Source organism: Passer domesticus, chromosome 1 (genome assembly GCF_036417665.1).
Source record: "Passer domesticus isolate bPasDom1 chromosome 1, bPasDom1.hap1, whole genome shotgun sequence".
Classification (NCBI taxonomy): Eukaryota; Metazoa; Chordata; class Aves; order Passeriformes; family Passeridae; genus Passer; species Passer domesticus.
Window position 1 is genome coordinate 66,836,301 of NC_087474.1, and position 12,458 is coordinate 66,848,758.

Genomic DNA, 12,458 nt, shown 5'->3' on the forward strand with positions numbered 1-12,458 from the left:
TAGTTTTATGTATGAAAGTACAACCGTTAATGTATCAATATTAACATTAACGTAACATTAACACAAAGCTATCTTATACTATCTGGTATCACCTAGTCCCTGGAATATTGTTATATCAACAAATCAATGAAACAATAATCATTTTAATAAAGGAGCTAGCAAGTCTTTCCATCAGTTTACAATCTGTTTATACCTGGGAGATTTTCACTGTGAAATTTCACTGTCTCAAGACCTTTACTGGTTTCTTAATATTTAACATTTTCCTCAAACCTTAACTTATGAAACTGGCTGAATCTATAAAGACACTAGTTCAAACTTCCCCCCCCACCCAATTTTTAAAAAAATGTAATTGAAGCAGAAATAATCAAAACCACATGTTTTTGAAAATCAATCTACAATCTACACTGAGATTTTCTTCCCTGGTGTGTGACTACTGCTATTTTACATTTGGCTTTGGCAAAAACAAAGGCATTTTTTCTTTCAATATATAAAAGCAGAACTTCTCTCCTAGGCACATTTTAATGAATCCAGAATTATTGTTTCTATTTTCATTTAATGGAAGGAGAAAACTCTCCAGATCCAACTACTTCAAACCCTTGTGATTGTGCAGGCCTTTCGGAATACCTTCCAGTTTTCTTCTTCCATGAATGAACATTAAATATTCGCGCCTTAATTAAAAGTGTTTCCACTTGATGTCTTGCATTCCATCTTGGTCAGCTCTTCCTTGTCAGGCTGTAGTTTCAGTATTTATGACTTTACAGTGCTTTACATAGCAACCAATTGGGTATCAAATCACTCCTTCCACAGGGGTAAATACTCTGCAAATTGCTTTACAGAAGGAAACAAAATATTGCAACACAGCCAATCCACCATGCTCTGTGGTTTACCACGACTGTTTTAATGGTCTCTAGTTTTAAATGGTTGCCACTTGTCAACAAACCGAATAACAATAAAAGACTCTAGTTCTTCAGGCCATTAGTCTAACTTCACTGCTGCAGAGAGAAGAGAAAAATCAGAGACATTTTTGTGAAAGAAAAAAGAATACTCAGATAAGAAATATTTTTCTGTTACTTTGGACTCAACATTTAATCTTGGAATAGAGTGAGCCATACGATAGAAGAACCAAGTAATCCACTAGCCCATTACTTCAGAGGAATTAAAGCGCTGGTAAATAGGGGGAAACCCTTTTAGTTGGATTCCAAACATTTTTTAAAGCAAACTTATGGTAAAACTACTGATTTTTGACAGGCTTCTGGTTGTACGTGTCAAACAAAGTAATAATTCAGGATTTCTAGTACAGCTTCCCTGCCAAACATCACTAACACAAAGGTCCACAAAAAACAAAGGGGGGACCTCAGAGCTTTTCACTTGAAGAACTATTGTACAACTCCTTCTGTACACCTAGAAGGATTTGCTGCTTGGTCTTATGTCTTGTGGGGCTGCGGTCTGCTGCATTATCCCATAAGAGATTTACAGACACTTTGGGGGTTTGCAGGTCGCTCTTGCTAATAAGTGGCTTGAGCTCTGAAGACAGTAAATCAATGGTTTCAACAATCCTAAGACTACAGTATTAAAAGGATTCCATTGTTCTGCAGAGAACGCCGAGCACTTTGCACACAGGTGCCTGAAAGTAATTGATGGCAGAGATCCTTTCTTAGGTATGCATGCCTGAACTGTATTCAGTTCAGGGCCATTCTCAAAATGCCATTGTTTTCTTATGTAATTCACACAAGTTGCCATTGTACATTTGCTATTTACCAGGGCATGTAATCTGAATCTTGTCAAATTATACTGTCCTGATATCTTCTTCCCTGCTCTAAATAATTAAGACTTGAGACTTGCAAGACTTGGAGGGGGTGGGGGAAGAAGATAGATGTGTGTTACAGGGAGACAGGGAGTACAGGAAAATTATGAGTAAGGCACAAGAGTAAAATGGAATTAAAATGTGGCAGTCACAGATGATAAATTTAATAAAAATATGGCTCACACAGTTGTTCCTACCATTGGAAATGCAAAGCTATTATTCAATTTTAGAAATATTTTTTCAGATGCCTAAAACTTATGAAATGTTAGATACATAAGGTAATTCTTTAAAAGATAAGAGATTTTACACTACTTAACATTTCTAGCTCACAGGTACTTTGAACAGCATGTTGGAAAAGGAAATACAGCATCGTACAAAAATGAAGACACCACAGACATATAATAGTTGCCAGCACTGTTTACAAGAAACAAAATTTAATAGTGTTTCTATGACTATCTGGGGAGAAAATGCACATGCCTCTGTTCTAAGTGTGCTAACCTGTTTCAGCTTCTACTGACTTCATAATAAAGGTAAAAGAAGCATTTTCACCTTCTTATCTTTGTCAGAATATGAGGGAAGACAACCAACTCCAGGCTTCTTAAGTCACTGTCAATGACTTCAGTCAATGTAAAGACTTTTTCCATATTATCACTTGCTAATGAAAGCAACTTTTAACAAGATCTACAATCATGAGGAGGCTGGTAGTTTAAACTTTGCAGGATCTGGTGATATCATCACCTTTGAATCTCTCACTCCATTTTCAGTTAAATACAGCCAGTAAAGTTCTGCTAAGCACCCTTGAACATTTTTTCTAACTGTCATTTACTGAAGAATTGTCAACAGAAGAGCTAGTCTCACATTTTTTATTTTATTAAAATAATGCCTTAAATCACTTTCTCTGCATAACTGACACTTTCCAGTAGCTAGAGTGCCAGGAGGAGAAACTTTGGAGTCAAATGGGCTTTTGTTATGACAGTTTGCTTTGGAAGGAGGGTTATTGATTTCTTCAAAGAAAATATTGCCCCAGGAATCTAAATTAGATGGGTGGTTAGACCTGCCTTTCACAGTTCCTTCCCTAGCCCATCCCTAACATGCTTAAAATTCTCCACAGCAATTGTTTGTGTTAAAATATTCTAAAGAGCTCCTTTCTCAGTCTAGTTTGAGACAATGTGAAGGAGCCCTGGCATGCAGAAACTGGATTGTTTGTGGGGATCCATATCTAACCTTACAGATGCATTGCGCTCTGAAGCTCGTGTCCTCCTGGGGTCTCAAGAGCTGATGGACTCAACAAGTCCATCTGACACAGTATCTTCACCAGCCTTCTCCTAAGTGTTTGCTCGCTGTTATTGAAGCATTTCTTCCCCCTCCTCCAAAGCATTGTGGCATTCCTGACGACAGATTTACCAGCTGCCCTGGATTCAAATTTCACTCCCACTTTTTGATTTCTTATATAAGAGCCTTTAGAATTTGTATGCAACTACACAGAAATTAAGAAAAAAGAAAAGCTTTTGTGACATTCTTAGACTCAGCATAACCTATACTAAAAAAACAGTTGGCAAGAGGCTTGACTCAGATAATGAAAAGGCTGTGTACCCTTCCTCATTCCTGTTCATAGTCACTTACTCTCCCACTATTTCTTCCAGTTGCTTATCTGCATACACTGAGCAAACCCAGGAGGCCAGACAGACAGAAAGGCTGCTTTGTAGGGCTTTTTTTTTTACTTTGGGACAATTACCTATTCTTCTGTAAAAATGTTGAAAAAATGTTATAAAAATATTAGAGTCCAGAAAGGGATTTAAACTGCAAGAAGGAATTTCACAATTTCCCTAGTACAACCTCCAATGAAGATATAAGTACAATCTCTCTCTGTTTCCTAGGATTCTAAACAAGTATAGACACATGTACTAGATATCCCTCTAGGAGAAAGCTTTTTTTTTTTAATCGACATGGCCTGAGGAGTACCATCACAAAATTGTATACAATGTTCAGTGTTAAAAAAATTCTTCTCTTAGGCATTTTTAGCTTCTGAGCTCATTATTCCTTCCTTTCTTCAACTTGTTTCCAAAGTTTTCTGATCTTCCACCTGTTTCTACCTCTTTCTGTAGAGACTTTCCTGCTGGAATATTGTTTGTGTCTTCTATGCATCTACAAAGTTTATTTCCAAGATGTTATCCGTGACAGACATATAAAGAGCACATGGCCAAGTCAGCTTAGAAAGAATATGAGAGTCTGGTCAGCATACAAGTATCTTTCATCTTAAACCAGAACTATATTGTGTAAGCATGTTGTTTAAAAATGGTACATCCTTTACCTACAGCAGGAAATGTCTGTACTGTCTGTAGCTATAAATGCATACATGTGTGCATTGGAGGTTATTCTTTTTCAGTGGTATTGCTTATTTCATGTGGAGTGACGTGGACTCCTGAAGTCCACTAGGAGGGTCCTCAGCTGTACCTCATGTACCTTCTTCATGTAGATAAGATGATTTTCTGGCTTGGATTTACAAATGTAAGTAGTTTATTGGCCCTATCCCACAAGGATACTCCTCTGTAGTATAGTAGATAAGACAGCCTACCAAAAGAGGAAATAAAGATCATTAGCCAAAGCAGAACATTGTGAACCTTAAGAATGTTTCACTTGAAGTGGAAGAATGAAGAGTTGGAATATATTTCAGATGAAGAGGGTCAAATCAAATAAATTAGAATATGTTGAACAGTAGACCAAGATGCATCAGAAGTTTCATGGAAGGCACAAATTTTTTATTTTCTATAATGCATGAAAGCCAATTGTATGAAGACTCTTTTCCACAGTTTCATTTGTAGCAATATTTAGAGTTAACCAGTAAATAGACCAAACTAAAACTAAAAAAGCAGTTTCCTTCTCCAAAAGCCCAAAACACTAGGCACTTGCTCATTCATTTGGGATATTTATGAGATTTAACGCACAACAGTTCATGTTGCAGAATACTTGGTACATAACACGAACATCAAGCCCCAGAAAATCTGCAAAAATCTCCTAATACAAAATGCTTCTCCCAGTCACATAACATCATGAACTGAAACTTGTTTTTTTACAAAAATCCTGAAATTCCACACAAACAAAACAAATCTAAAAAAACCCTGAAAATAACAAAAACCCAAATAAACACTAAACTACTAATGCTATTCTAATTCAAGAGAAAGCAAGTATTCTCATATACCTTTATCCCCAGGTACCAACTGCAATTCCTAGAACACTTTCTGCTGACCCAATTGTCTATCATCCATCAGTAAAATAACTCCCAATCCCTGTAGCCATGGAGAAGTGAGCTTGCATGTGCAAGAGCAGCTCCTCCCCTGCTGAAAAACCCACAGCAAAACCAGCACTTTCACTCCACTACAACTGGCCTGCTTCAGGTAGTAAAGAAACCCAAGGACAGCTGTTCTATATTTTCTTTCTCAGTTCTTTTCTGTCTGCTTTTTAAATATGTAAACTTTCTTTGATGCAGCACAGGACTTTTGCAATTCAAAAACTTCTCATAGATTTCTGACCTACTTTCCAGAACCCTTGAAACACCAAGGCGGACAGAAGGCTGAAAAGCTAATTTTTTCAGTTCCCTTTCTCACAGACTTACATCAACACCTTCATGATTTCTTATTAAGACGGTGTTGAACAGTGAGTGTACATTCTTGCTTTTCTGTGTGTTATTTGTGACTGGTGGGGAAAGCAGAGACATTCATAGGGTCTCAGGGGAATACAACAGTTATCCATTGCTTCTTCAGAAACTATGTCCAGAGAAGTATAGGATCAAAAATACAAAAGTGAAGAGAGAAACAAACAAAGCTTGAGAGCTGTGGGGAACAGAAGTGATGGAGTGATGATAGGTATGATCAGCTAATAAGTGACATGCTCTGTGCAGCTGTGAAAGAAGTACAAAGAATTTAAAAACAATCAGCACCACTCAGCTCTTGACAGTAAGTGCTTTATCAAGAGTTTATATCAAGGACTTCATGGTAAAATGGCTCATATTAATCTCAACTAATCTCAATCCAGGCCATTGCAATTTAAATATAGTACAATCTAACTGTCCTGTTCTTGGGTTCATTGGCTTTAGACACAAACTGATATGGCTGTGCACCACTAATATTACACTCTACAACTGGGCCACATGTACAGAAGAGCAAAGCCTAAATAGCACAGGGCCTTAATAACTATACTTACTTAGAAGACTATCTCAAAAAGAAGGCTCAAACAAGCAGCCTGTTTATTACTTTGTTCAGCACCGTTTTAAAGGTACTCAGTGTTGTGAGTTATTTCCTGTATATGGTTTCCCCAGCTTTCTAATTGCTATAATTCATCAGTAAAAGTCAATTAAAACATAATGTCTGTTATGTAATCTAGGTGATGCAGCAACTGTCTGAAGACAAACTATTTGCATAGCATAGTCAAACAAGTTCAGATAAAGGTATTTAGTTATATATCTGTGGTTGATCAAGTAAAAGCCGAGATGCAAATACTGCTGGATAATTATGTACAATATCACCCCAACTTGTAACATACTACTCCTTTTAAAATACTTTTTTGGGGTTTGGATTTTCCATCCAGGTCTTACTATGCTTCTCTTATGTGCTAGATAGAATATACCTAAGTATACCTTTTTACATCTTTCATTCTCTGTGGCATGAAAAATCTGGGGGATGTGACTCTGGTATACCAAATTAGTATTAACAATACAAGTCCAGAAAAGTCTTCAGTACGATTTTCAGCTGACCTTCTGAGATGAGACTGATTATAGAAAAGATTTATTTTAAATGAAAATGGCATTTATAGTGTCAGCCAAAGTGGAGGTGTGTTTTTAGATCCAAAGGCAAAAGGTCTGAAGTGATAGCATCAATCAAGTAAAATACATTCTAATTAAACAGTGACTTTTCTCGTTCAGCAAACTGCATTATTGATACAAGATCGCTTTTGGAAAAAGTCACAAAGTTCAGAACACAAGAGCTGAAGCATTCATATAAATTAATTTAAACTACATGGATGTTAGGCTAAGTCATGGCTTTTCACTTATTCCAATTTCTTGAAGAAAATTCTGGGTGCTCTAAAACTTGAATTTTTTTCAGCTACATCAGATGGACTGAAGTGTTACCTTCTCTATAAACGATGCTCTTTCACTAATCCAGCAATGTACTTCAAAGCAGAGAGCGCTAAGTTCATATGTTCAGTTTGCACTGGTTATTTTTGATGATACCAACTGATATAGCTAACAACGACAGGCAGGAGAAAAACATATCATAAAGTGCAATAGATATTGTGTAAGCAGGAAGGCCCGATTTCTGTTTCACTTTTGCAAAAAGTTTTTTCCTGGGAGCAAGAGTAATGCAAGGTCTCAAGGAATTGAAAGGGTTTACAAGAAGTCAGATGCAGAAGCCATAGTCGTGGGCGGTGAAAATGAACCAGGTAACCCCTCGAAGCTGGTGAAAATCACACTGCTAAGGACCGTGTAGGGCAGTATTATGAAATCAGGACAGAGTACAGTAAACCCCCAGAAAACGGGTCAGCGGACCTATGATAAGCTTTCTTCATTTACGTTGGGTGGGAGAAGGGCAAGGGGGAAGGGAAAGGGAGAGGACACGTATTAATATGTAACCTCAGACTCACCGATTTTGGCCAAGCTGGCCACAAGTATCCAGAGTGCAATGATATACGGCTCCTTGACGTGATCCCATTTGAAAGAGACGATGGCAAAGCTCTGGTTGCTATTTTTATGGCTTTCCGAGCTTCTCTGTCCCAGCGCCGCTGGGAGAGCCATCAGCCCCAGGAGGAGCGCCACTCCAGATACCTGCCTCATCTTCAAGCCACACAACAAAATCCTGCTTCCCCTTCCCGGAGAGATCCCGCCTCTCCGGAGGTCCTTGGGGGCGAGGTCCTTGTCCCTTCGCAGAGACGCGCCCGACGGATCCGGACGGCGGGACAGCGGCGCGCGCGGCCGGCGGCGGCAGGCTCCGCTCCGCTCCGCTCCGCTCCCGTCCCGCGCCGCCCGCCCCAGGCGTCGCCTCGCGCGGCGTGGCAAAGGACGGGTCAGGGGCTGCGTGCACAAGCAGATGCTTCGAGCTGGGGTCCCGCTGCTCGCCCGCACCTGCCTTTATCAGGCTGTTCCCGATCGGGCGGAGGCGGAGCCTCCCGGCGCTCCCGCAGAGGCTGCCGTGCGGGGACGGCGATGCCCTGACTGACAGAGCGCCCGGGGGTCGGCGGGCAGCTCCGCTCCGCTCCGCTCGGCCGCGGGGCCGGCCGCAGGCTCTGGGCTGTGTCCGTGCGGCCGAGGGCAGCTGGGCAGCGAACAGCAGCGGCCCGGAGCTGCCGGCGCTCGGAGCCGGGGCTGGATCGCTCCCGCGGGCATGTCCTAGGGGAGCCCAGGGTGCGCGTCCAAAGCGGAGCGGGTGCGCGGGACATGCACAGGTCTCCGTTCGGGAGCTTTGGATGCTTTTGTATCAGCCTCTCTCCCTGAGCCTCACTCTCTCGACAGGCTGTCACAGAGGAAACGCACTCTTTTCTGCTTCTTAGCCTCGAGTCCCCTTCTGAGCTCGATCTATCTCACCGAGGGCACAGCGGCACTTTTCTCGGACCAGCTTTTCCTTCTGTCCACCAGAGAGCACCTCTTCCCAGGGTGCTCGGGGAAAGGGCAGCATGCAACATTCGGCTTTCCGCTTAGGTCTGCTTGCAGCTGCTTGTTAAGATGTGCTGTATTTAAAAAGCTACCTGTTTTTTTGTTGTTGTTGGGTGGTTGTTTGTTTGTTTGTTTTGGTTCTTTGGGTTTTGTTTTGTTTGGGGGTTTTTTTGTTGTTTTGTTTTGGTTTTGGTTTTTGGGGTTTTTTTATGCTTACACCGTGAGACCTTTTAGAAGGTTCTACTCTTCCCCCTAAAGCCTGTTTTCCTGCTAATAACATTTGCCTGCTATCCTGCTTGGTCCATGACATCACGGGACCATGGTGCTGCAGGCAGACGGACCCATGATAATCATCACCTTGCACCTCATCATCCTTGTAAAAGGACAGCAAAGCATCTTGTTCCTGACGGGCAGAGCTGAGAGCGCCCTTCCACAGACCTCCAAGGGAACCTCAACTCCTCTCCGCTCTTGTGTGCTCCAAAACAATCTGTGTGCAGTCTGCTCCTTCTGTGACTCTGTGGAAAAACACTACCTTTTTGTCTCCCTAACATAACAGCTGGTTTTATCAGAGGTAAAAAATGAACAGGACTCCTTTAACTCCTTTAAAATTATTGGAAGACAGATAAATTATTTTTATTATTTCAATCACTAAGGAGAAAACCTACACACTTTTTTTCATAGTAATCTGTCCTGCACAGACACTCTATAAATAAATTAGCTAATTAATTAAATCTATACATTTCCATGGAATGTTATTGTCATTATTACCTCAAAGCAAGTGCAGGCCCCAAATTGGACCAACTGTCTTCAAACAATGAAACATTTTGGGGATTTTCTTTCCTTCTTCGTTATTTATGTGAAAGAAAATTATGTGACAAGTTTTTTAAGTAGGAGCAAATCTGAAGACAGAATTGGCAACTCTTTTTAGGAAGCATGACAGACAGCAAAATATCTCCTTCACATTCAGTAAATGTTGCAGACAAAGACCTGAAGAATTCTTCAGTGTCTAACAACAAATTCTATCTACATTTCTTTATCTTTTTCAGAGCATGACTTGGGCACCTAATTGTTGTTTAGAATTTGCTCCTAAGTTGTGTGACTGTTCTACAAGTGGCTGTAGCCAATGCCTAAGTAACATTTTTGTGGATAGCCAGTTGAGAGAGAAAACTGTAGCTGGAAGTAGGTAGCTGCTGATCATCTGTGTAACTTGTTGCTGAGCCCCGTGGAGAGTATTAGTTCCTAGTCATTAACATGAATTCTGTTTGCTACTATTAGGAGAACCACAAACTTCAGTAGAGACAAGCTGTCAGCAGTGTTTTTACTGTCATAACTTATTCCAAGTATCCTCATACCACAATTAAACATTTCAGCTGCAGCTAATAAAAGGGCACCAATGCTGCCAGTGTTCCATCTTATATTCGTGATTCTTCCCAAATCTAGTTCCAAAAAATGCTGACTGATTAGAAAAAAATCTTTCTATTGAAAGTGCTGAAGCTAGCCATGTTGTCCAGATGGTTATTATTAAATGTGTCATAGACCAAGAATACCTGCAGCAGAGCTAGAAAAATGAGAAAGCCTTCTCCAGCGGATCTTCTCTAGAGATAAGCAAAGGCTTGGAGGAGCAGCAGTTGAGATCATGTCTCTGATTGCCTGTAGGCAATGTTCTACCCATGACAACACTAACCAAAGTTACATGCCAATTCTGTTTGCTGATGGAGGAAACAAGTATTAGAGAAAAAAAGTTGTCGGTATCATCTTCTAAAACTAAGGTCTAAAACACTCTTAAAATGCCAACACTGTATTTCTTTTAAACAGCAAGAAGTTAATAGTTCAAAGTGTACTTGTGACTGCTTAAGGATTTTTTTTAAGTTGGTGGGGTATCAAATGATTGTAGATATCAGAGAATTGTTGTGTGATTCATTAATATTTCAGCAGGACACAGAGAGAACAGAGGAGGGGACTGACAATCATGAATTTCCTATAGGTACACCAATACGCGTACAATAAACCAAGAATCCACTGAGTATACATGAGCTCATGTACAAAATATGTACTTGTACAAGAATACATTTGCATATATGTATTGATTAACAGAGTCCATTTTCTTGTATGTTCTTTATGGAAGCCCTTACATAGTTTCCAATAACCTGACTCTGTATCAGTAACAAAAAACATTGGTTGAGTATTGTGCTTGCAATAAAGATATCATATCACACAACAACTGATACTTCCTGACTTCCAGAAAGATTGCACAAGAAAAATTTCTACTTACCGGAAAAATAATGGTGTTGTGTTGTGTCCTGAGCCTTTTTTTTTGTTGTTGTTGTTGTTGTTTTGGCTTTTTGGTGGGTTTTTTTTTTTTTTTTTGCAAGAGACTGAACTCCAGCATTGTCATTTCTGGAAATATTGTGTACATAATGGCTGAAAGAAAAGAATTATGAGTATCTTACTATAAGTGTTATACCTTTCACATGACCTGTGTCCTGTAAAGATTTTTTCAAAGATTTTTTTTTCATTGCCCTGGCAATTTTTTCAAAGCTGAGGTAAAAGACAATTTCAGTTAAAAAAATCCGTAAAATTGCATCAGTTTTCTCCAGAAAGCACTCACAGTATTTCAGTTATGATAATTTAGATGTAGAAGCTACAATTAACTTTTAATATTAGCATTTGCCAAAAATCTGTTTAAGGTGATATGAAATTAAGAAGCACATCCCAGTCAATCTGAGAAGTCTCATGAAAGGAAAAATAAATTAATAAATAGCAAATATTTGGCAAGTGAAGCATGAAAAATCTCCTGATGCAACATGAACTATCATAAATAACTTATTATCACTACTGCCTTTCCTCAAGAAAATGCACTTTTTAATATTAATGTCTATTAAATGCATAAGCAAGTTAAGATTTGAATGGAATATAGTTCCAGTATATACTTTCATGCCATAATGCCAACTGTATACAAAGTTAAATAGAACAGTAATTATTGTGAATGGCATTGTACCAATAAAACTGCACAATTTGGTGAAACTTAATGCAGATGAATGCAGAACCACACAAATGTATAGTGAATTTACTTGATTCAACAGCTGACATTATGTCAACCGCTCTCCAAGCGAAATGAGTGCCACTGAGCAAGTTAATGCTGCAAGGAGTTGGAAAAATACCATTGGCCTAAGTGATGTTGCAGAGCACTGTGTTACAACATTATAAATATGAACCTCTGAAATTACATTAGATTAGAAAGTATATTAATTCAGCCCATACACATTACTACCAGTTAAGGTGAATAAGATGAAGACTAGGGTGAGAATGCATTAATCAGGTAGTTGGAAATAGATTTGGCTGGGAAGTAGGGTGGAAGAGGAAATTAGCTGAATTCTTCATGATTCTTTTCAAGACAAGACTCACTTTAAGGATAGCAAGTGAAGGGGATTCTTACCAGAACCTTCATTTTTAGTCTCAAATATTTTCCAAATTGGAAGATATTTTAGGCAGATTGTGAGATTTTGTGTGTGTGTGTGTGTGTGTGTATTATCGTTATTACTGTTTTTAATGAACCCCCACATTTATATTAGATTAGAAGCTAATCTAGTAGGAGTGGGACAGTATGAATGATAAACTGACACAGCCTAGGTCCTTCACTAAGGAGAGTCCCCTCCATAAGGTATTATATCTGTGTGAGCTTTCAGTGACATGTACAGTGAAAAGGGAATGGGACAGAAAAAAGAGTTCTTACATATCACCAGATACCTGATACTTTTTGTCATCTATGTTCAGGAAAAAACTCCACGTATTTTTATAAAATGCCATGTGTATTAAAAGTACTCTTTATTTCAGTTTTAATTTCAAAGCAAATTCTTCTATTGTTTATGTGTCTTCTTGGCTTGATATTAGTCAAAGATGGCCACAGAGATTTCCACCTGTGACAGTCTCCATCTTCCACACTTTCTGTCTCATACGCACCTCATTCCCATGTTATTGGCATCCCACTCGTATTTCTCTGTTCTTTGTTCT

At 39.3% G+C, this 12,458-nt stretch overlaps 1 protein-coding gene across 2 annotated transcripts in view; it reads right to left on the reverse strand.

The window, feature by feature from the left end:
• The window catches only part of SLC9A3 (solute carrier family 9 member A3), a 52,139-nt gene extending 44,395 nt beyond the window's left edge, over window positions 1–7,744 (reverse strand). The window contains exon 1 of one of the 2 annotated variants that reach the window (XM_064421841.1): window positions 7,442–7,743. In XM_064421841.1, coding sequence (XP_064277911.1) covers window positions 7,442–7,631 — 190 coding nt within the window. In that variant the 5' untranslated portion in view covers window positions 7,632–7,743. Of the gene's footprint in view, window positions 1–7,441 lie in introns of both variants that reach the window. The other variant, XM_064421849.1, reaches the window with a different exon arrangement.
• Between the last annotated feature and the right edge of the window lie 4,714 nt (window positions 7,745–12,458).